The sequence below is a fragment of the Panthera tigris genome, chromosome D4, assembly GCF_018350195.1.
Source record: "Panthera tigris isolate Pti1 chromosome D4, P.tigris_Pti1_mat1.1, whole genome shotgun sequence".
NCBI classification, from domain to species: domain Eukaryota; kingdom Metazoa; phylum Chordata; class Mammalia; order Carnivora; family Felidae; genus Panthera; species Panthera tigris.
In genome coordinates this window covers 71,473,679-71,498,827 of record NC_056672.1, presented here as the reverse complement: position 1 = coordinate 71,498,827, position 25,149 = coordinate 71,473,679, and the positions used below count along the sequence as shown (strand labels likewise).

At 35.9% G+C, this 25,149-nt stretch overlaps 1 protein-coding gene and 1 pseudogene across 7 annotated transcripts in view; both read left to right on the top strand.

Moving 5' to 3' along the window:
* The window catches only part of SHOC1 (shortage in chiasmata 1), an 85,908-nt gene that overhangs the window by 26,485 nt on the left and 34,274 nt on the right, over positions 1-25,149 (top strand). For 5 of the 7 annotated variants that reach the window (XM_042963816.1, XM_042963817.1, XM_042963814.1 and 2 more), the window contains 10 exons: positions 917-1,079; positions 4,211-4,307; positions 6,368-6,518; positions 7,460-7,561; positions 8,646-8,751; positions 13,566-13,651; positions 14,386-14,628; positions 18,700-19,116; positions 20,805-20,933; positions 23,998-24,174. In XM_042963816.1, coding sequence (XP_042819750.1) covers positions 917-1,079; positions 4,211-4,307; positions 6,368-6,518; positions 7,460-7,561; positions 8,646-8,751; positions 13,566-13,651; positions 14,386-14,628; positions 18,700-19,116; positions 20,805-20,933; positions 23,998-24,174 — 1,671 coding nt within the window. The remainder of the gene's footprint in view (positions 1-916; positions 1,080-4,210; positions 4,308-6,367; positions 6,519-7,459; positions 7,562-8,645; positions 8,752-13,565; positions 13,652-14,385; positions 14,629-18,699; positions 19,117-20,804; positions 20,934-23,997; positions 24,175-25,149) is intronic. The other 2 variants (XM_042963815.1, XM_042963819.1) reach the window with 2 other exon arrangements.
* LOC122232998 lies at positions 21,727-23,331 on the top strand (annotated as a pseudogene).

Below are 25,149 nucleotides of genomic sequence, written 5' to 3'. Positions count from 1 at the left end.
ATCGTAGGGTGGGGATAGGAGAAATTTATTCCAGCAATTAACTGTTAACTATAGTATTTCCTAATATTTAAGATGTATCACACTTCTCAGGTAGATCTTGCATATAACTTTCATTGTAAAATTGACTATAATTTTCTACTTCTATTTTACAATAGAAACAATTTTTTTTTTTTATTATTGTAATGATAGAATCTGAGTTGATCTCATTCGTAGGTTTTGTAGACCATCTCCATTCCCTACATCTCAGAATCTCTGGGGATGAATTAGAGACTTTAAGAGGTAAAATGATTTGGGGCACCTGGGTGGCTCAGTTGGTTAAGCTTCCGGCTCTTCACTTGGGCTCAGGTCATGATTTCTACGGTCTGTGAGATTGAACCCCTCATCGGGCTCTGCGCTGACAGTGTGGAGCCTACTTGGGATTTCTCTCTCCCTGTCTTCCTGCCCTTCCCCCACTTGCTCTCTATCTCTCCAAGTAAATAAAAAACTAAAAAACAAACAAAAAAGAGGTAAAATGATGCAAAGAAAACACTAGGTTCAGAAAAAGTCAAATGCTTTTATTTCTTTACAACTTTGCTTAGGCTACCCCTGGTTGTTTTGAAGCATAAGGCCGTAAGATATTTTCCTCCTTTGATTATACTAATCTCTGTTGAAAAATAAAAAATGAAGCATTACAACTCTTTCAGGATGTTTGGTTACTACTCAGTGTACTAAGTAATGCTAAAATCTATTGAGCTTTTACCGATATGCTAATCCTATGCAGCATGCTTTATATGCACAATACAATGAAGAACTAAGGAATTTAAAGTGTGTTTGAAAATCCCAGCTATATCTAATGGCTGACTGCAGTAACTATCTAGATCCCGTTGTGTAACTTTTAGATTTTTTTCTTATTCCTTCACATTTCTTTTTTTTCCAGATTTTTCTATTGATGAAGAAATAATTTTTGTAAATAGCTTGATGTCCTATAAAAGTCAGCTACCAACTTTGCATACTCTGTTGAGTAGGCTAAAACTATATTTGATAAATGACCCCATTTTAGATTTCAAAGGACAGATCTTCACAGAAGCTAATTTCTTCAGGTACTTAATTGTCCAATGTTGATTTTATATATATATATATTTGGTATTTAAAAGAATTTAAGTTTATTGATTTAATTAAGATAGACCTGTCTTTAAAATTATCAACATTAAATATAAAACTTTTTCTACCTAAGTTTACCGAAGTCAAAGAAGTTCATGTTATCTCTGTTGCAATTTGTTAACAAAAATACAACTTAAAATGATTGTTAATACTGTCTCAAAAGATTTTATGGGTAATTGTTTTTGTTTTTCTTTTTGTTTTAATTTACATCCAAGTTAGTTAGCATATAGTGCAACAATGATTTCAGGAGTAGATTCCTTAATGCTCCTTACCCATTTAGCCCATCCTGCCTCCCACAGCCCCTCCAGTAACCCTCAGTTTGTTCTCCATATTTATGAGACTCTTCTGTTTTGTCTCCCTCCCTGCTTTTATATTATTTTTGTTTCCCTTTCCTTATGTTCATCTGTTCTGTGCCTTAAAGTCCTCATATGAGTGAAGTCATATGATATTTGTCTTTCTCTGACTGACTAATTTTGCTTGGCATAATACCCTCTAGTTCCATCCATGTAGTAGCAAATGGAAAAATTTCAGTCTTTTTGATTGCCAAGTAATACTCCATTGTATATCTATATACCACATCTTCTTTATTCATTCATCCATCGACGGACATTTGGGCTCTTTCCATACTTCGGCTATTGTTGATAGTGCTGCTATAAACATTGGGGTGCATGTGCCCCTTCAAAACAGCATTCCTGTATCCCTTGGATAAATACCTAGTAGTGCAGTTGCTGGGTCATAGGGTAGTTCTATTTTTAATTTTTTGAGGAACCTCAATACTATTTTCCAGAGTGGCTGCACCAGTTTGCATTCCCACCAGCAATGCAAAAGAGATCCTCTCTTTCCACATCCTCGCTAACATCTGTTGTTGCCTGAGTTGTTAATGTTAGCCATTCTGACAGGTGTGAGGTGGTATCTCATTGTGGTTTTGATTTGTATTTCCCTGATGATGAGTGATGTTGAGCATTTTTTCATGTGTCAGTTGGCCATCTGGATGTCTTCTTTGGAGAAGTATCTATTCTTGTCTTTTGCCCATTTCTTCACTGGATTATTTGTTTTTTTGGGTGTTGAGTTTGATGAGTTCTTTATAGATTTTGGATACTAACCCTTTATCTGATATGTCGTTTGCAAATATCTTCTCCCATTCTGTCAGCTGCCTTTTAGTTTTGCTGATTGTTTCCTTCACTGTGCAAAAGCTTTTTATGTATGTATGTATGTGTGTATGTATATTTATGTATTTTTGAGAGAAAAAGAGTGTGAAAGGGGGAGAGACAGAGGGAGAGGGAGACACAGAATCTGAAGTAGGCTCCAGGCTCTGAGCTGTCAGCACAGAGCCCGATGTGGGGCTTGAACTCATGAACCGCGAGATCATGACCTGAGCCAAAGTCAGATGCTTAATCTACTGAGCCATTCAGGCGCCCCTATTTTTTATAATTTTTATTTTTTTAAGGTTTATTCATTTTTCAGAGATAGAGAGACAGAGCGTGAGCAGGGGAGGGGCAGAGAGAGAGGGAGACACAGAATCTGAAACAGGCTCCAGGCTCTGAGCTGTCAGCACAGAGCCCGATGCAGGGCCCGAACTCACGGACGGCGAGATCATGACCTGAGCTGAAGTGAGACACTCAATCAACTGAGCTACCCAGGCACCCCAGATGTTTTTTATTTTGATGAGGTCTCAGTAGTTCTTTTGCTTTTGTTTCCCTGGCCTCTGAAGAGGTGTTGAGTAAGAAGTTGCTGCAGACAAGGTCAAAGAGGTTTTTGCCTGCTTTCTCCTTGAGGATTTTGATGGCTTCCTGTCTTACATTTATGTCTTTCATCCATTTTGAGTTTATTTTTGTGTATGGTGTAAGAAAGTGGCCCAGGTTCATTTTTCTGCATGTCGCTGTCCAGTTTTCCCAGCATCACTTGCTGAAGAGACTGTCTTTATTCCATTCGATATTCTTTCCTGCTTTGTCCAAAATTTGTTGGCCATTCGTTTGTGGGTCCATTTCTGGGTTCTCTGTTCTGTCCCATTGATCTGAGTGTCTGTTTTTGTGCCAGTACCGTACTGTCTTGATGATTACAGCTATGTAATACAGTTTGAAGTCCAGGATTGTGATGCCTCGTGCTTTTCTCCTGGTTTTCTTTTTCAAGATTGCTTTGGCTATTCGGAGTCTTTTCTGGTTCCATACAAATTTTAGGATTGGTTGGTCTGGCTGTGAAGAATGCTGGTGTTATTTTGATAAGTATTGCATTGAATATGTAGATTGCTTTGGGTGGTATTGACATTTTAACAATATTTGTTCTTCCTATCCAGGAGCATGGAATGTCTTTCCATTTTTTTGTATCATCTTCAGTTTCTTTCATAAGCTTTCTATAGTTTTCAGTATATAGATTTTTCACCTCTTTGGTTAGATTTATTCCTAGGTATTTTATGGTTGTAAATATTTTTTTTTTAATTTTTTAATGTTCATTTATTTTTGAGAGAGACAGAAGGGGAGAGAGAGAAAGAGAGAGAGAGAGAGAGAGAATGAACACCTGAAGTAGGAAGGAGCAGAGAGAGGGAGACACAGAATCTGAAGTAGGCTCCAGGATCTGAGCTGTCAGCACAGAGCCTGATGCGAGGCTTGGACCCATAGAATGGCGAGATCATGACCTGAACTGAAGTCAGACGCCCAACCACTGAGCCACCCAGGTGCCCCAAGTTGTAAATATTTTTTAAAGGAGAAAATATTCTGGGCACCTGGGTGGCTCAGTCGGTTAAGCATCCAACTCTTGATTTTTAGCTTAGATCATGATCCCAGGGTCATGGGATCAAGCCCCAAGTTGGGCTCTGTGCTGAGCGTGGAGCCTGGGTAACATTCTCTCTCTCTCTTCCTCTGCCCCCTCCCCCACTTGTGTGAGCTTTCTCCCTCTAAAAAAGAAAAATAAAGGTAAAAATATTCTTCATGTGCTCACAAGTCTAGATGTTATCAATATCTTATCATTGCTTTACCTCAACTCCAGTTTTAATCATTGTGTAGTTTGATTGACTACATTTAGTATGTACCTTGCTTTTAGTAAACACTAACTTAATGTTTCATTTTTTGTTAAGGGAATCTTTCTCTTTTCAAGGAGATTTGAAAAATTTTGTGAAAGAAGATTTTTACATGGATAAAGAAAACTTTTGTCAGGAAAAACTAGAAGATACAGTAGGTTTAAATGAAACTGTAATACTTGCTTTCAGTAGTATTTTTGTAAAAGTTAGTAAAGCACACTTTTATAAATTTTAATACATTGACCATCTACTACTGTCAAGTTTAAAAAGATTTGGTAATGAGTTGAATATATTAATAGTGGAGTCAAATTTAAAATAGTGGTTCTAATCTTTAGCCACACATTGGAATTACTTGGATAGTTTTAATAAAATACTGAAGCCTAGGTCCTACTCAGATATATTCTGATTAAACTCATCTGTTTTGCAGCCCAGGTATAGTGAATTTAAAAACCTTATTAATGATTTTAAAAAATATACCTGGTATAAGACATTAGGTGGCCATGTTCTAATTTACAAAATGGAGACAAGCTATAATTGTTGATTTTGATTTATGAGTTAAACACAAAACAGCACACACTATGTAAGAGAAGTGATCTCACTGAAATAGTAAGAATAAATATTGTCTGAGACTTCATTTTAGGTGCTGCCAATAGTTAATAAGGAAGATAGCATCTTTCATATTAAAGATCAAATTTTGGGGCACCTGGGTGGCTGAGTCGGTTAAGTGCCTGACTCTTGATTTCGGCTCAAGTCATGATCTCATGGTTCCTGAGTCTGAGCTCCATAGCAGGCTCTATGCTGACAGCATGGAATCTGCTTGGGATTCTCACTCCCTCTCTCTCTGCCCCTCCCCTGCTCACTCTCTCTTTCTCTTTCATTCTCAAAATCACTTTAAAAAAAAAAGATCAAATTTCTCAAAAGCACCCCCTCTTTTTTAGTATACAGTTCCAATAGCACACAAAATTGTTATTATGATATTAGTACAAAGAATTTTAGCAATTGAGAGTACAAACAACTTTTTGCAGCATAGCAAACTCAAAAAACTAGGCCCACATAGATAGATGCATTTATAAAATTACTTTAAACATTTTTTTGAGACAACTAAAAATATTTTATATTTGGGGCTTAAAACATTCAAAGGAGATAGATATATCCATATCTTAAGGCATTTAAAGGGTTTCCTTACAATTAAAAATTTTAACACACATGGTGAAAATATTAATTCACTTATTATCCCCTTTCTCTAGTCCCCCTCTTCCTCACCCATTAGCTCTGAGAATTATGCACATAGAATCCAGTTCTGTAGGAATGAAAGAGAAGTGTATTTTAAATTTTTTTTTAACGTTTATTTATTTTTGAGACAGAGAGAGACAGAGCATGAACAGGGGAGGGGCAGAGAGAGAGGGAGACACAGAATCTGAAACAGGCTCCAGGCTCTGAGCTGTCAGCACAGAGCCCGACGCGGGGCTCGAACTCACGGACCGTGAGATCATGACCTGAGCCGAAGTCGGACGCTTAACCGACCAAGCCACCCAGGCACCCCGAAAGAGAAGTGTATTTAATGAAGTGCAGTGAAGATCCATTCCATTTCATTTACCCTTTTTACTTCTCCCCAATCACCATCTCTGATCTGCTGCAGTTACTGCTTTTAACGTAGAATTTTTAAAATTTGTTATTAACCCAAAAGAAGATATTTCTGCATCTGGGGATATTGTATATCACTAGTGTAATCAGTAGCCATAAAAGACATTACTCAGAACATTGCTTATAATACATTTTCGGCTAGTATACCTCTGTTTTTTTAAAGTGTTTGCATAACATTAAAAATTTTGAATGTTTAGTTTAAAATTTGGTATACCAATTAGGGGTGCCTGGGTGGCTCAGTTGGTTAAGTGTCCAACTCTTGATTTTGGCTCAGGTCATGATGTCACTGTGAGGTTGAGCCCTGCATTGGGCTCTGAACTGACAGTGCAGAGCCTGCTTGGGGTTCTCTCTCTCCCTCTCCCTCTGCCCCTCCTCCACTTATGTGAAGATGCTGTCTCTCAAAATAAATAAATAAACTTTATAAGTAAATAAATAAATCAAATTTGGTACACCAGTTAAAGTTATAAAATTATATAAATTTAATATAAATTATATATATCTGTTTATGAATCCAGAAATATTTATCTGGAAAATCTCCCTAAAAACTTGTTTTACATATAACTATTTCAGCCATCAATTTTGCTTGAGTGTGAATTCTTAATACCTACAAGCCTCAAACAAGAAGTTGATATTCCATCACTCACCAAACTAAAGGAATCATTAAACTTAATGCCAGAAATAATAAATTATGTAGATGAAAATGAAAAGCTTTTCGAAAGAGGTGAGAATAAATTTAAAAGTATATTACTTGTAAAACTACTTAATAATGTTTGTTGTAAAAATGTGTTGATTAAACTGTTTTCTGAACCTCCAGATTTTTGAAGTGTCTATAGTTTACATGGTGGAATCTTAGAATTATTGTTGATGAGATTCTTTTCTCATTGTCTTTCTCTTTATATACTTGCAAACTTAAAACCTCTCTGAAATTAACCATGTCAAGATAATTACACAAATAAAGCTAAATCACCTATGACTTATTCTTATTTTTTAAAATTGTTTTCTTATAAACAATGACAAAGTAGTAACAACTCTTATGCTGAGTTTAGTTATATAAGGAGAAGCACAGTGAGGTTATGACTCATGGAATCAGATGACTGGGAGAATCATAACCTAAAATGTAGATGTTTTTATCCCAGTTAGATTTAGTAAATATTGTTGAATTCTTTCTAATGACAATTTAAGCCCAAATATTTAACTACCTTTTTATTTAATTCCAGTTGAAATCATCAAAGATGTATAGTATTACAGAGAAGGAAAGGGAGATTTATGATGTCCATTAAGGACAGGGATGCTTGCCATTAATAGATCACAGACTTAAAGGAATCCTTGCAGACAAGGCTAAATCAAGTGAATTACTGATCAATCTATAAGTCAAAGCAAAGGAATGAAAAGTCAGTCTAAGAAAGGTGATCAAATTCACACCAGAACTTGAAAACATAGTAGAGCTTAAAACTGCAGAGTGGCCCGCTGGCTTGTTAGGAGGACAAAATCTATGAATGCTAATGTAAAGGACAAGTGACTTTACTGAAGTGTTACACTCCCAGCCTTCAGTTGGCTCTGATGGTATACTAAGTAAAACAGTCATTGCCACAGTGGAATGAGAAAGATTACCAAAAAACTGATGTAATAGTTATGCTGATAGTAAACTTTCTTCCTTTTCAGATCTTACTACCAAGCATGGAATTGGCATTGAGGATATAAAATGCAGCTCCACAGAGATTTTGGCCATTCAAAGCTATGGTGAAGCGGAGTACAATCAACCAGGTAGAAATTTTGAATAAATCATTGAGTTTATCAGAGATTACCTCTATGTGATGTAAAAGTACAATACATTCACATATAATGTCTACTATGAGACAGTTTTCACATTTAAAACTTGATTATTGCAATCCAAGTTGTCATTTTTTTCTCTTATCTATCCATTTACATTTGTTATGATAATTAACTCTCTCCTTCTGGCATCAAAACTGAATAATATACAGAGAGAATTAAAAGATTGAGGAAGAATGGAGGAAATAGCATTAATATTAAGATTAGAAATCTTATAATATTATAGTTCAGTAAATAAAATTTTATATTTTATCTCAGTGTTAGTAATCTTGCTGACCCTTGTTATACTTTTGTAAATTTGACTTTTTAACCACCCAAAACAATCCTATCATTTTTATTATTATTATCCTACCACATTTGGACTCTGAATCATCTTTTGTTCCACTGTAATGCCAAATTGTGTTGCTTCTTAACTATGTCGATGGTACTGTTATTTAGTTACATTTTGGAAGTTTAATGCTTTATTTATGAAAGTGATAGAAACACACCGACTACTTATGAATAAATGAGTTTCAGTTTCTCAAGCCCACCCTATAAATCTGTAACTCTGTGTTGGGCCACCTAGACTGTAGTTTTATTAAGGTAAAGTATTAGTCTCCATTAATACTATTTACTTAACTTCACCAATATTTCGTATGGAGATGAAAGTAGTACTGTCTCTGTAGTACTGACAACATAAGTTTCAGAATTAAAAGCATTATTACATATAAGACTCTTAGAGTTTATTTCATACTATAAACTCAATAAAGTTTAGTTGTCAGTGTATTTTTTTTTAATCACCACTATCACAGTTGAGATACCATGAGATAAATGTGTAATTCCTTATATGGAAATTTAAAACTATCATTTTGTATTTCAAGTAACCCAAATGTCTTTTTACTAAAAAATTATTTTTGAAAATTTTTATTGTAACAGAATGATCAACATAATAGTTATTTATAAAAAAAGTTCTAAATTATACTTAATTTTATTTAAGGTTTATATAATTTGTTATTTTTTAAACTTTTATGTATTCTAGTCGAGTTAGAAATGCCACTAACTCATCTATATCAAACAAACCAACATTCTTCCATGACTTCATTAACAGGACTTCAGACATTTCCATTTTCTCCTAGTGAAAAAATGTAAGTAAAGAACTTACTACATTTTACCTACTAAAATGTAAGTAAAGAACTCAAATTGTGGGACACCTGGGTGGCTCAGCTGGTTAAACAGCGGATTCTTGATTTCCATTCAGGTCATGGTCTCAAGGTCATGGCTCAGCTGGTTAAACAGCAGATTCTTAATTTCCATTCAGGTCATGGTCTCAAGGTCATGGCTCAGCTGGTTAAACAGCAGATTCTTGATTTCCATTCAGGTCATGGTCTCAAGGTCATGGGACTGAGCTCTGTGTTGGGCTCTGTGCTGAGTGTACAGAGCCCGCTTGGGATTCTCTCTCTCCCTTTCTCTCTGCCTCTCTGCCTCTCTGCCTCTCTCTCTCTCTCAAACTAAAAATAAATAAACATTAAAAAATATATATTAGCAGGGTTGGATTCATTCTAAGATGTCTTTCCTTGGCTTCTAGATAACTTCTCTTCTTATGGTCTTTCCTCCGTTTGTGTCTGTCCTAATTTCCTAATCTTATAAGGACATCAGTCATATTGGATTAGTAGCCATCTTAACCACCCACCTCATTTTAACTTAATTACCTCTTTAAAGTCCCTGTCTCCAAATACAATCACATTCTGAGGTACTGAGAGTTAAGGCTTCAGTATATGAATTTTGGTCACAATTCAGCCCATAATAAGCAACCAAGAGCCCTGAACTAGAGTCAGATTGCCTGACTGTATCACTTATTAGCTCTGTGACCTTAATTGCCCTGTGCCTCAGTTTCCTTATCTGTAACATTGGGATATTTATAGTATATACCTTTCAGGGTTGTTATGAGGCCTTTTAAGAGATTTTCAAAGCTTTCTGACCAGGAATAGCCAAGGACCACAGGGCAGTGTGGACAGGGGTCCCTCCATAGATTTGGCTGTCAAATTACTCCTCTAGGAGTACTAGGGGTCACATCCCATCTCTAATAAAATGACATCCACTGACCTTGTTTACCTGCCAATGTACTATTGGTGTTGGGGGAAGTAGACATGTAGAACCAAGTATTGATCCACAAATCTGTTCAATTCCCCATTGTTTCTGCACAGTATAGTCTGTAATCTCAGAATTGACATTGTAAGGCTGGATCATTGTATTCTAGTTTGAGCCAAAATTGTATAGATAGCTTAATAGACAGCATTTTTGCCCTCCAGGGGAGTCTTAGATACCTTTGGTTGTTATCTTCTACCATGTGGCATATATGTAACTTATTTTCTAAATTAGATTAATCTGCTATCCTGGAATTGTTGATCCATTCCCCTGCTCTGAGGCTAGTTACAAAACTAGGAGCATAACCAGTAGAGTCCCTTTGTTCCCCACTGTAACCCTGAAACTTAATGAGTGACGAGTCCAAAATAATATATTTTCAGGAAAATTACAAGAAAGTATAAAAATATCTGATGAATTGTTCCCAGAATGGACACTTTGGGAGCTGAGTATTGAGTTTTGAGTTCTTATACTGAGTTTTGAGTTCTTAGCTATGATTGACTGATACATCAGAGAAGACTGCTGTTGGGTTACTTGGGAGCAACTCATCCCTAGCTACTCAAGATTTCTATTAATGGTCTCAGGATGGTGTCACAGCACAAGATAGAGGCGTCTTGTATTGAGGATCCCAATTGCCTTGTTTTGGCAAAGAATTGTGTCATTTGGGGGATAAATTGGTGATATACAGAACTCTACAATGAACCAGAACTGCCCATATCAGAATATGAGCTCTAAAAAATAGCATCGAACAAGTACAGAAACTACATATAATTTGTTTAAATACTTTCAGTCCCTTTGCTGAGGTGCAGATATTTATTTGTAGGATGTAAACTGTCTTTTTTAGTGCTCTTTTACTCCATATACCCTAATCCATCTGTTAAGGCAGATTGGCAATCAGAAACAGAAACTAGCAGAAATTAGTACAATTTTGAATTTCAATCTGATATTAAAAGTATTTACTTAACTATAATAAACTCCTTTTAATTATACAAGTTATATATCTAATTGTTATAACTCAAATGTCTAATTACAATTTATGAAACCTAAATCTTTCCTATGTTTTATGCTTTCCCTAAAGTTAGAACAAAGAAGGCTTTTTTAAATTAGCCAAATGTTTCCAGTTTTCAAAGAGTTTGTAAGGAGAACATGAACCCACCTAGTCTAGAGAAAATGCAAACAAACTTGCAATGCTTCAAGTTGAGCTCTGTTGTGTTTGGGAGAAAAAATTTAACCAGAAATATATTTTACTTTTATGTTGTTAAGCTACAGATATCTTTTCATGTCAGTATTTTTGACTACCTTATCCTCTCCTTTTTAGCTGCTCAAACATAATTCACGCACCATGCATGTTATCCATTTAAAGTATAAAATTCAATGCTTTTACTATATTCACAGTTGTCCAACCATCTAATGCCAGACTTTATCACCTCAAAAAGAAACCCGTATCAATCAGCAGTCATTTCACATTTCCCAGACCTTTACCCTCACCATTAGGCAAGCGCTAATCCACTTTCTGTCTCTACAGACTTGTCTATTCTGGACATTCAATAATTTTTTTGTAGTTTACAAAATATAAGTTTTACAATTCTTTTGTTAAATTTACTCCTAAGTATTTTGTTGTATTGTAGGTTAGTTTTCTAAATTTCATTGTCAGATTGTTCATTGCAAATATATAGAAATACAAGTGGCTTTAGTATATTGCTCATGTACTATACCTGCCATCCTGCAGAACTCATTTATTAGTTGTAATAGTTTTATAGTGGATTCTTCAGGATTTTCAACATATAAGATCATGACATCTTGCAAATAAAGTTTTACCACTTCTTCCTTTAAATAAATAAATAAATAGCTAGCCCAAAGGTTCTAGGGCCATTTGAAACAACTTAAAGAAGTTGTCTCACCACTGCTACATTCATTAGCAAGAGATAAATCACTTTCATTTGGTTTATGAATATAAAAATCTTAAAATTCCTATATTCAAAAGAGATTTATACCTCAACTGTGAATCTAAAAACAAAGAAAAAAGTTAAAATTAAAAAAACAACAGAAGGAAAAAATAATATGTAATGTTATTGTGCTCTTAACTTGCTTTTATGTCCCCAATTACTTTTATTTCAGAACACATTTTTGCGGAAATAAACCCAGTTAATAAATATTTTGAGTGATTACCACATGTCAAGCTCTATGCTAGATTTTTAAAAAATTTGTTTCAATGTTTATTTTTGAGAGATAGAGAGTACGAGCGGGAGAGGGCCAGAGAGAGAGAGATACACACACAGAATCCGAAGCAGGATCCAGGTTCCGAGCTGTCAGCACAGAGTCCGATGTGGGGCTTGAACCCACAAACCACAAGATCATGAACCTGAGCCAAAGTTGGACACTTATCCAACTAGCCATCCAAGCGCCCTTCTATGCTAGATTTTATGGAGCTAAAAAGAAAAGTCTGTGTAGCATCAGACTTTATTTCCACACTGATTACTGAATTGTGAACATATTTTTATATATGACCAAACAATATATCAAATGCAGACATGTCTTCAGAAAGTTCCATTAAGAGTGAGAATATTTGTTTATATTATGGTCTCCTGATGGACTTAACTTGCTTTCCTTTTGCTTTAAAGTAATTGCTTTACTTTACCTGGCTCAGTTGGTTAAGCGTTCAACTTCAGCTCGGGTCATGATCTCATGGTTTGTGAGTTTGAGCCCTGCATCGATTGGGCTCTGTGCTGACAGCCCAGAGCCCAGAGCCTGGAGCCTGCTTCGGATTCTGTCTCCCTCTCTCTGTCCCTCCTCCACTCATTCTCTCTCTCTCTCAAAAATAAATAAACATTAAAAAATTTTAAATTAATTGCCAATAATCTGAGGTGTCTGGTTTTCAAAGAGATCTTGGTAAGGTTCGAGAATTATCTAGAATCTCACATTTTGCCACCACATGCTAAATTTTTGGATTATGTGGGTAAATTGGATAGCTTAGACATAAAACCTAGCTTTCTACTGCACAGGACTGTCAACTAGCAATACTTATAATTAGCATACTCACATATGTTTTGTATGAACAGAGAAACAATACCATCAATTTTTGCCTTGGAGTAAGAGATTTGCAGCCATAGATTAAGGGGTTTATGGATTAATGGTATCTTCCCTATCAAGGCTAGTAACTTCATAGCTACTGATAAACTGTGATATACACTAATTGTCATGCATATTTCTTCCTTTCTCCTCCTAGCACCCTGTAACATGCAAACAGACATAAATCATTCACTCACACACACACCAAGAATGAAGGACCTGAACTAAACTTTAGGACTAAACTTTTACCTTCCTGAGAAGGTAGAACAGACAGAACTGTTCTTTCATTTCATAATTCTGACTCTCAGCCAGCAGAGGCTCCAGAATTTGTTTAAAATGGACTTGGGGACAAGCCCATTTTGTAAAAACTTGTGTTAAAGCTACTGTTTTGTATGGAAAACACAGTAATTTTACCTAAATTGTATTTTTATTTGGGGTGGTTTATAGGGTTGGTGCTGGCACACTTTCATAGTTGGAAGTGTTCCACTGAGGGAGCTAGAGGAAGGAGTAAGTTATAGGCAAGCAGGAGCAATTCAGGTAACACACTGCCAAACCTTCCCAGGGGGAGGAAAACCAAGTATTTGAAATTTGGCTTATGGAACTCTCTACTTAGCTTTACACACTTACAGAGTTAATTTTTCACTGCTTTCGAATGTAAAAAATACTTAGAAAAAGAACTTTCTTAAATTTTCTTATGCAAAAAGCCTCAATATTATCAATGTATTAAGCTTTAACTCTTCTTTTTCAGTAGTTTGCTTACTGCTGAAGAATCGGCTACCAAATACCGTATGGTGTGGCAGTTAGAAAGTTCTTTGAAACCATTTTTGCTTACAGGTAAAGATTAATTGACTTTGAATGCTAAATGAAAAGTAAAGGTGAAAACGTATAATCAGTAGAAATGTATTGTCAGTTTTGTTATTTCTTTATTATTGTTACTGTCATTAGAAAAATCACAGTTCTAAATTAAGATTTCGAAATTTTTCATTTTAATTTTGGGTAGATGCTTATAATGCAGATAATAATATTAAGTAGTTGTGCTACTTTGATTCCTCCCTACATTATGATTTGCACTATTTAATTTAAAGTAATGAGGGAGAAATCTCTGTGCCACAATATATAAGATGATAGCCATCATGAAATCTTATCAAATATATCTTCTTGTTTAGGTTCATTATAATAAATTAGAATCTCAAATTTAATTTAATTAATTAAATTCTTCAAAATTAATTTAATTCTTCAAAATTTTATTAAATATATTAATTTAGGAATTACTAAAATGGTCAAAATAATGGTTCTATCTCCTACTAAATATTAGAATAATTTTAACTTCATGATATTTCCATAGATTGAAAAACATCCCTTATGTAACTTCAACTGCTAGAGTATTACAAATATTAGCATCCTGAAGACAAAATACTAGCTATAACTTCAATTTTCACTTTTTTCCCCAATGTGTGAAAATCTATTTCATAAGCAGTTTTCAGTGTGGTTCTATTTATTGTGTTTTTCATCTCTTTTTTTCTGTGGGCTGTCTCTTTTTGTTGTTTGGTTTGTTATTGTTTTGTAAGTGCCAAGAACTGAAGAGCCCAATAGTCAATATTCAGTTACAGATTTGAAAAAGATATTTTCTATTGAAGAAGAAAGCCTTGTAGTTGATCCTGTAAACCCAGAGTGGTGGGAAAAAGAAGGACTAAATCTAATGGAGACAGAAACTTTGGAACATCTGAATACATATTTGTGTCATGATGATCTATCTGCTGATGATACTAAAATGGAGATATTTTTGCCTACAAAAGTACTTCAATTTGAGTGTAAGTACATAATAGTAAATGTCACTTGTGTGAATTATTCAGAATGAGAAAATGTTTGATACTGGCTTTCCATTAGGTGATTGGGAAGATATAACTAAATTCCAGCATTCAGTATTAGCTCTGGCTCTGCCAGAATTTATAACTTTGAGCTTCACAAAGCCCCACTTTCTTCCTTGAAAAAAAATGAAGTTTGACTAGCTCATCCTAAAATCATTTACTGTCCTAAAATTCTGTAGTCTCAGTTTTTAAATTTCTAGCCATTTTCAATTAAAGTGACTTTGTTTCTTTTTATAAGTGATTAATTGCCAGCTCAATGTTTGTCTACATCAGCTTAGACACAAACCAGCACTGTTATTTTTTGATCTGACAGGGGAACTCTGGGTATTCAATAATATGTAGTAACCTGTGTTCAACAATATATAATCTTCCTTTGTTACCAAAGAGTTTACTCAACATTTTAAGTTACTTATACAATTATACAATTTAAGACAGCAAAAAATGTCTTGTAAGTACCTATCTTTCAAGTATTTTGGTTGCTATATATGCCTCTATAGTAAATGGAGTATTCTTAGTCTGAATTATACTTTTTTGAAGTATTTATGAATTATTTTTAAATCTTTGTGCAATAGTTACTAAATTTAGATCTTAAAGAAGTTGGTAAAGCTCACTTTTAGTTTATTATAGAGTAAATAATATATTTGAAAGTGAATTTTAGAAATTGTGTATATTAGGAGACTGCTCTAAGGAGATAGGAATTGGGGCAAGAATCGTTATCAGCAAAGAGATGTTTCAAAGACAGAAGACAGAGGGCTTTGGTAGAAGGGAGGATAGATAGACTATGTTAAAGAAATGCACACCAGTCTATCCTAAGGCCTAGATGATTACTCAGGGTAGAAGAATAATTTTAAAAGAGATTAAGTCAGATTGCTAGACAAAGAAAAAGGAGAGGAAGATTTTATGGGGTCTTCAAATTTCCAGAATAATGTATTAAATCTATAAGACTAATAAAGTCTTTATTATGATATGTAACAATTTTGAGGTTAAAATAAAACATATGATTCACCTTGATATCCAATAGAATTATGATGATAGTTTAATTCTGAAGTCTAAAAAGCAGTAATAGTATCAAGAACTCATTACCAAGTTGTCAGGAAAGGGCTGATTAAATAGTAGAAGAAAATATTCAGAAAAGTGAAATGATAAACAGTTCATATTTGCCTACTAAACATACCAGGATATCTCTAGAAAATATCTCAGAGGTTGCAAACTGGTAGCACTCAGGTCCTGGTATTTTATTTACTTACCAACATTTACAATTTGGAGGGTTACACATAAATGACATGTATTTTGAGATTGTCTTTAAAATTTCAAAGACCAGACCCTTATTCTTATATGGCAACAACTGCCTGGAGCCAATAGCAGCTCACCTCTTTAGACAGGCCTATAGCAGCTCACCCACCTCCAATTTGCCACAGTTCCCAGCACTCATAAATTGAGGCCAGGTGTTAATTGGCGTTTAGCATTACTTTTGCACTTTTATCTTACATTTAGTGTAATTAAGAGGAAAGTAAAATGTTTCTGATACCAGTATCTCTAATAAAAGCAAAAACAAAAACAATTATTGCAAGAAAAAAGTTCTACATTTTGGAAGAAAAAAGTTCAAAATTTATCATCCTAAAGATTATGATTTAGGGGCTGCTGGGTGGCTCAGTCATTTAAGTGGCCAGCTTTGGCTCAGGTCATGATCTTGCGGTTTGTGGATTCCAGACTCATATCTGGCTGTGTGCTGACAGCTCAGAGCCTGGAGCCTGCTTTGGATTCTGTGTCTCCCTCTCTCTCTGCCCTGCCCCTGCTTGCACTGTCTCTCTCTCTCTCAAAAATGAGTAAACATTTAAAAAAATTTCAAACATTTAAACATTAAAAAAAATTATGATTTAAGCATATACTTCCCTCAGTAACATACCTTATTTATCTGGGCCTATAGGCATTTAAGCTTTTTTAAGAATAAAAATTTATAAATAAATTTTATAAGATATAATATACATATAATAAAATGTACCCATTCTAACTGTACAGTCTTATGGATTTTGACAAATGTGCATACCAATGAAACTACCACCACAATGAAGATATAGACTATTTCTATCACCCAAAAAGTTCCCCGTGCTCCTTTGCATTCTGTAGTTCCCACCCCTCTCTTCTTCTAACCTTCACCCCTGACTCCAGGTAACCACTGGTCTACCTTCTGTCACTATGTATTAGTTTTCAGTATTCTAGAATTTCATTTATGGAATCATATAGTAACTCCTTTGTGTTTGGCTTCTTCCACTCAGCATAACATTTTTTTAAAAAATTTTTTTTAACCTTTATTTATTTTTGAGACAGAGAGAGACAGAGCATGAACGGGGGAGGGTCAGAGAGAGGGAGACACAGAATCTGAAACAGGCTCCGGGCTCCGAGCTGTCAGCACACAGCCCGACGTGGGGCTCGAACTCACGGACCGCGAGATCGTGACCTGAGCCAAAGTCGGACGCTTAACCGACTGAGCCACCCAGGCGCCCCTCAGCATAACATTTTTGAGATTCATTTACAATGCTGTGTGTATCACTATTCACTTCTTGTTACTGAAGAATTTTTCATATGGATGTACCCCAGTTTGTTTATCCACTCTCCTGGATTTATTTCCCAGGTTTTTATAGGGAAAGTTAGGAATAAAACTTCTATGAATCTTCTTATTGAAGTCTTTTTGTGAACATATGTTATCATTTCTCTTGAATGAATACCTATGAGTACAATTACTGGGTCTTATGGTAGGTGTATATTTAACTTCATAAGAAACTAGTAAATTGTTTTCCAACGTGGTTGCAAGATTGTGCATTCACATTAGCAATGTGTGAGAGTTCTAGTTATTCTATATCCTTGCCGACAGTTGGTATTGACAGTCCTTTAATTTCAGCCATTCTAATGGGTGTGTTGTAGTATCTCATTGTGCTTTTAATTTGTATTTTCCTGATGACTAATGATGATGAACATCAGTTAACATGGTCATTGGCCATTTGTATATCTTGCTTTAAAAAATATATTATAGGGGCTTCTAGGTGGCTCAGTCAGTTGGGTATTCAACTCTTGGTTTTGGCTCAGGTCATGATCTCGTGGTTCATGGGTTCGAGCCCTGCATTGGACTCTGCTGACAATGCAAAGCCTGCTTGGGATTCTCTCTCTCTCCCTCTCTCTGCACCTCCCCTGCTCACTCGCTCTCTCTCTCTCTTTCAAAATAAGTAAGTAAACATTAAAAAATATATTATAGCTTTACTGAAATATAATTCAAATGCCATACAACTCTAAAGTACACCATACAGTGGTTTTTATTATAGTCACAAAGTTGTGTAATCATCACCATGGTCAATTTTAGAACATTTTTGTCATCGCTCAAAAGAAATCTTGTACCCATTAGCAGTCACTCCCCATTTTCTCCAGCTGTGGAACCACTAATCTATTCTCTGCCTGTATAGATTGCCTATTCTGGATGTTTCATATAAATGGAATCATACAATATGTGGTCTTTTGTGACTGGCTTCTTTCATTTAGTATGTTTTCAAGATTCATCCATGTTGTAGCATGTACATATATGAAGTATTGTTCAAATATTTTGTCAAATTTTAAATTGGATTTGCTTTTTAAATATTAAACTAGGAGAGTTTTTTATATATATTGGATACAGTTCTTTTCAAGTATATGTATTATAAGTATATTCTTCTGATCTGTCAATTGCTGGATACCTAAGTTTTTGACCTTTAGACTTAATTCTAAGCCTATTGGCAATAGGACTTTTCTGGAATTCTTTACCTGGTAACCTAACTCCAGTAGTAAGAAAAAAAGGTGCAGAAATTTTGCCCTTTTAAAAAATTTATTTTATTCAGGACAAAATTGATTTTCAAAGCAATAAACAAAGTACTTTTAAGGATCAAATTATATTAATAAGAACCTATAAATAAAAGTTATCCTAATACCCTAGCAGAGCACCCATTTATTCATGGATGTCATTTGGATATTTTTATTTTCTGTTTTCAGCATGGCTAGAATATAAAAGTTGTTCCTCACCTATTGTACTTATTAATGAGAAATCTACAAATGATCGTTTATTGCTCCCACAAAAGATTTCATCTCTGGCAAAAGAAATACCTGACCTGTGTTTTTCTGATGACTATATATCTGTTAAAAGACCAACAAAAGAAGAAAAAACAAAGAATGATCTAGAATTAGTTTATAGAATAAGCCAAAATAAAGAAAATGAAGATTACTTGGAACTTAACTGCACAGTACCATCTATTGAATCATCTTCCTCTCCAAAAATTGAAAAATCGTCTTTTAAACAATGTAGAAAATGGAAGAATGATTTGGACCTTTTGAATGACTTTATTGTACTGCGAAATAAACATAGAACTTGCACCTCAAAGACTGAACTCACGGGCAGTAAAGAAAATGATGGTGGGTAACTTAGTAATAGTATGACATAAATATGATAGCTTTAAGGACTAAATATATAATTTACTACAGAAGGTAAGGAAATAAAGCTCTTTCAAATAGAATATATTATTTTTCAAAGCCAAAGAAAACATCTTTCATTCATGATACTTATTGAGTATGGAGATCGATGTGGATATTTGTATATGTATTTAGACATAGATGTAGATATGTATTTTCCAAAAAATTTAAAAGTGCATTTGAACTTGTAAAAAAGTCACTATTTGTAAAACTTGATTTCTACAACTTGGCCATACAGATTCATGGTATTTCTAACTTTTGTTGATTGTTCTGCCATTGTTTTTTCTCTTTTAGCTGACAGTTCTCAGTATTATAACTTATAATGTGTACTTGAGAACATTTTGCCCATTTGATTGCTTATTACTCTTTTTAACTTTAACAAAGAGTTTCTGTCTGAGTTGTAACTGTTTTACATTCACTGCTTAAAACCATATCAAAGGTAGTATGTATCATATCATTTCACTTCTGGTAAAAAAGGAAAAATAGATATTGTAGAATATGTTTGATATAAGTTACTCAGAAGAATTAAGTACAAGAATATATATGCGTGAGAGTCACAGCATACTTAGGTCTTACCATCTTATATATTGTTAATGTGGAATTCTGCTGTCCACAGCCAGCCCATTTGATTCTCAAACTAAGCTCCTTTTTCCAACTTAGCCTTTGTTAGTAATAAAGGTAATGTTTTGGTATATATATTTTACTTCTTCCCTTATTTTATAATTAATTCAGGGGCAACAAAGAATGTTACAACTTATTAGGCCCCCTCAAAAACTCTAGTAATTAGTATTATTTAATCATAACCATTCCAATTATTTATAGCTAATGAAAAATATACTTGAAAATAATAACATAATCTAGTTTAGGATATTTTACTCCATTGTTTTCACCATATACTTAAAGTTCATATATTAAAATGTTTCAAGGTGGTATTATGTTTCTAAAATTATCTGGTAATCATTATTAATAGATAACTTTGCTATCTAGTTAAAATAAGTAACTATAAATAAATTAATTAGTTATATATATTTTGTAATCCTCCACACTACTTAGAAAAGAAGGAAGACAAATGAACTGTATGCCAGGCACTAAATTACATATTAGAGATAAATATGATACTGTTGCTGACCTTGAGAAGCTTATAGGCTCAGAGAAAATGCCTGAGACCTAAAGGGTGAGTGGTAAGAATTGACCTAATTAAAAAAGGTTGGAGATAGGGAGGGCTTGGGGCATAGGAAAGAATTAATAGCAGAAGGAAGGGTATATGGAAAGTCACAGAGAAATGAAGTTGAGCTGTATGTGCCTTTTAGCTGTCAGGAACTGTACTTGGTATTTATTCCTTATAACAGTATTCACAATAGGTATATTTATCTGTATTTTACATATGAGGACACTGAAGCTAGTGTCAGAATTGAGACTGAAACAGTGATTTGATGCCAAGATTCTTTCTGTTATGGTCATTCAGCTTCCTACCCAGCACTGTTGTTACGTCCATTGACCTGAATAGTTGTTCACTTTAATACTGACATATTTCAAGGAAGAACTTTAACAATTATCATATTATATCAAATCATTTTAAGTAAAGTGACATTAAGTTTCCCTGAATAATGCAAATTAATATTTTTTATTAGAATTTCAAGATAAAGAAGAACATTCCTTGACTCTTCAAGAAGAAAGTCCCATTGTTTGTACTAATAAAGCCGTAGAGGAAATAAGTCAGGAAAGGAAAGTAGACAAGGTCATTGAAATTCAAGCATCAGGTATGCTGTATGCTTTTATTTTTTTTAATTTTTTTTTTCAACGTTTTTTATTTATTTTTGAGACAGAGAGAGACAGAGCATGAACGGGGGAGGGGCAGAGAGAGAGGGAGACACAGAATCGGAAACAGGCTCCAGGCTCCGAGCCATCAGCCCAGAGCCTGACGCGGGGCTCGAACTCACGGACCGTGAGATCGTGACCTGGCTGAAGTCGGACGCTTAACCGACTGCGCCACCCAGGCGCCCCTGCTGTATGCTTTTAAAGTGCATTCAAATTAAGTGAACTTGAAGCCTTTTCTGAGTATCTAGGACATACCTGATTTCCCATGTTATTTTCTTCACTTGTTTCAGATGTTTCATCATGCCATTCCTACTTTCAAGTTACTCCTGGGCCTGGAATGCCCCCATTCACTGCCTCTGCCCCTTTCCATTGCCCTACTCCAGTCCACTCAGTGTTATTTCTGCCTTCATTTAAACTCCTGCTTCTCTATATTCATCAGACAACAGCAGACTACAGCTGCTCACACCGTTCTGCCCAGTCGGAAAAATGAACTGATGTTGCTTACTCCCTCTATTCTTTTACCCATTGTCAACATGATGTTAAAAAAGCTACCGCCGTTGGGGCACTTGGGTGGCTCAGTTGGTTAAGCATCCAACTTTGGATCAGGTCATGATCTTGCAATCCGTGGGTTTTAGCCCTGCACTGGGCTCTGGCCTGACAGCTCAGAGCCTGGAGCCTGCTTCAGATTCTGTCTCCCTCATCCTCTGCCCCTCCCATGCTTGTGCATACCTCTCTTTCTCTCTCTCTCTCAAAAATAAATAAACACTTAAAAAAATTTTTTTAAAGCTATTGTTTAAATGATTAAACAATACTGATTAAAATGTTTGCTTCTGCCGTGAAGAATATTCTTCGACTCCTAAAGAACAGCCTGCTTAAGAATATCATGCTCAGTCTCCTGCTCCCAGCAAAGTCACCCAGACTCTCCCCTCCCTGGAGTCTCTGCAGAGGCTGTTTGACCAGCAGCAATCCCCTTGCCTCCCTCCATGGCCTCAGGTGCCTGGTGAGGCCAATCCAGTCAACATGGTGGCCAAGGTCAGCCAACTGACGAGTATCTTGACCCCCATTGAAGACAAGGTCAAGGCCTTGCTGCATGAAGGCACCAAGTCTCCCCATCAACGTTCCCTCATCCTTCCCGTCACCTTTGAGGTAAAGTCAGAATCCCTGGGGATTCCTCAGAAGCTGCAGCTCAAAGTTGATGTTGAGTCTGGGAAACTGATAATTAAGAAGTTCAAGGATGGTTCTGAGGACAAGTTCTACAGCCACAATAAGATCCTGCAGCTCATCAAGTCTCAGACGTTTCTGAACAAGTTGGTGATTTTGGTGGAAACTGAGAAGGATAAGACCTTGTGGAAGGAATATGTTTTTGCTGATTCCAAAAAGAGAGAAGGTTTCTGCCAGCTTCTCCAGGAGATGAAGAATAAGTACTCGGAGCAAGCAGAGCCAGACATGATCACCATCTTCATCAGCACCTGGAACATGGGTAACACCCCCCCCCAAGAAGATCACATTCTGGTTTCTCTCCAAGGGGCAGGGAAAGACTCAGGATGACTCTGCCGATTACATCCCTCATGACATCTACGTGATCAGCACCCAGGAAGACCCCCTGGGAGAGAAGGAGTGGCTGGAGATACTCAGACACTCCCTGCAAGAAATCACCAGCATGACTTTTAAAACAGTTGCCATCCACACCCTCTGGAATATCCAAATCGTAGTGCTGGCCAAGCCGGAGCATGAGAACCACATCAGTCACATCTGCACCAACAATGTGAAGACAGGCATCGCCAACACGCTGAGAAACAAGGGAGCTGTGGGGGTGTCATTTATGTTCAACAGAACCTCCTAGGGCTTTGTTAACAGCCATTTAACTTCTGGAAGTGAAAAGAAACTCAGGCAAAACCAAAACTATATGAACATTCTCTGGCTTCTGCTCTGGGAGACAAGAAACTGAGTCCTTTTAACACCACTCACCACTTTACCCACCTCTTCTGGCTTGGTGATCTGAACTACTGTGTGGACCTTCTCACCTGGGAGGCAGAAACCATTGTCCAGAAGATCAAGCAGCAGCAGTACGCAGACCTCCTGTCCCATGACCAGCTGGTGATGGAGAGGAAGGAGCAGAAGGTCTTCTTACACTTTGAGGAGGAAGAAATCACGTTCGTGCCCACCTACCGTTTTGAAAGACTGACTCAGGACTAATACGCCTACACTAAGCAGAAAGCCACAGGGATGAAATACAACCTGCCTTCCTGGTGTGACCGAGTCCTCTGGAAGTCTTACCCGCTGGTGCATGTGGTGTGTCAGTCCTATGGTCATGATCTCACGGTTTCATGAATTCAAGCCCATGTTGGGCTTTGTGCTGACAGCTCAGAGCCTGGAGCCTGCTTCGGATTTTGTGTCTCCCTCTCTCTCTCTGCCCCTCCCTCGCTCACTCTGTCTCTGTCTCTCAGAATAAATGAAAAATAAATTTTAAAAATTCAGAGCAAAAACAAAAAAGAATATCATGCTCATTATTAACATCAATAAGAAAATATGACACTGTTTTTAAATATCTTTTCATTCTCTTCAGTTTTATTTACAACCTTTAGATGGTAATGCAAATCTTTATTGACATTCTAGTGAAAACTAGAAACAATTTGTCATTGTTATAAATTTGTTTGGCTTAAGGTTGTAAGCTAATTTCAGTGGGGGGAGAAGAAAAAAAATTATGTGGTTCTCTTTATATGGCTCTTCATACTTGCCATGCCAAATTAGTTAATGAATAAATATTTTCTAATAAGCAGGATAGTCATAAAATTATACTAATTCTACAGAGGGTTTTTGATTTTGTTGTTATTAGTTTATTTAGAATAAATATTCTAAAATGAGCCTCTGTACAATCTCTTGATCTTTACTCAGAAAAGAATTAGGATGGAGTTCAGTTTTCCAAGAAGTGACATGTTTAATTGGTTTGTCAAAAAGAGCAAGCATCCTTATAAAACACTATCTTTAATGCTTTTATTTTCACAGATAGCCAGTGCCAAGCATTCTGTCTCCTAGAAGCAGCAGCTACTCCTATCTTAAAAAAACTTGTATGCCTCTGTACTCTCCCTGCTGCTAATTGGACATTTGCCACTGTCATTTTTGATGAAACAAGATTCCTCTTAAAGGAACAAGAAAAAGTAATAAGTGATGCTATTCAGCAAGGTGAGTACAAATAAAAATCATACTATTTAAAAGGATATAAAGTTATGGATTATTGTATCAAATGAGTAAAAATTGAATATAGAAGGTATAGTAATTAGTCATGGATGAAGGCATAACTGTAATTCAGCATATGACAACCATAAACCAATATTGGAGGATCACCTAAGTGAGGAGAAATAGGTAATGAATATCATCTGGCTTTGCTTCTCAGTGATACTCCTAATTGACATATATTACTTGACAGGTTCCTATTGCCCCCAAACCAAATTAACCCTATTATTGTTAACATCTGAACCACCTAATTCCCTCCCAAAAGTGGGGTGGGGGGAGGTAAAAAAATAGATTAATTAAAGTCACTCCTTAACTTTTGCTTCTGTACAAGATGGAGAAACAGGGATTGGATTTACCCTCCTTCAAGGAGGAAAAAAAACCAAAAACAAAGATGAAATACATGAAACCAGTTTTTAAGACCCTACACATCAGGCAGTGAAGCACAGTGATTCCTGAGAGATGGGAAACAAGGTGAGCCCTACCATTGCCCTAGCTTACTGCCTTGAAAGAGTTGCCAGGCCATAGCACAGGGAGAGGTACCGGGGCAGAGTCAAGTGGACAGTCTGCACTGAGGAAACAAAACTGAGTGTCCAGGGAGACCAAGGCCATCTAGCCTCTTGGCTAGAGGTCAAAGGATAGAATATTAGAGAACAGAGAGCTTCACACAGAGTATTCGGCAGAGTACTGATCAAAGAGTGTATATGAGGAAACCACTTGAGGTTGGGGAAGGAAACCATCTGATGGGATTAGAGGGAATAGTACCCTGCATTCACACAGGGCAGGGAATAATGCCTGCTACCACCAGCTAGGCTAGAAAAACTCATAATTCATGGGGCACCCAACAAGATAGAATTCACAGTGTCTGACATCCAATCAAAGATTATCAGGCATAACAAGAGACAGGAAAACACAACCCATAATGAG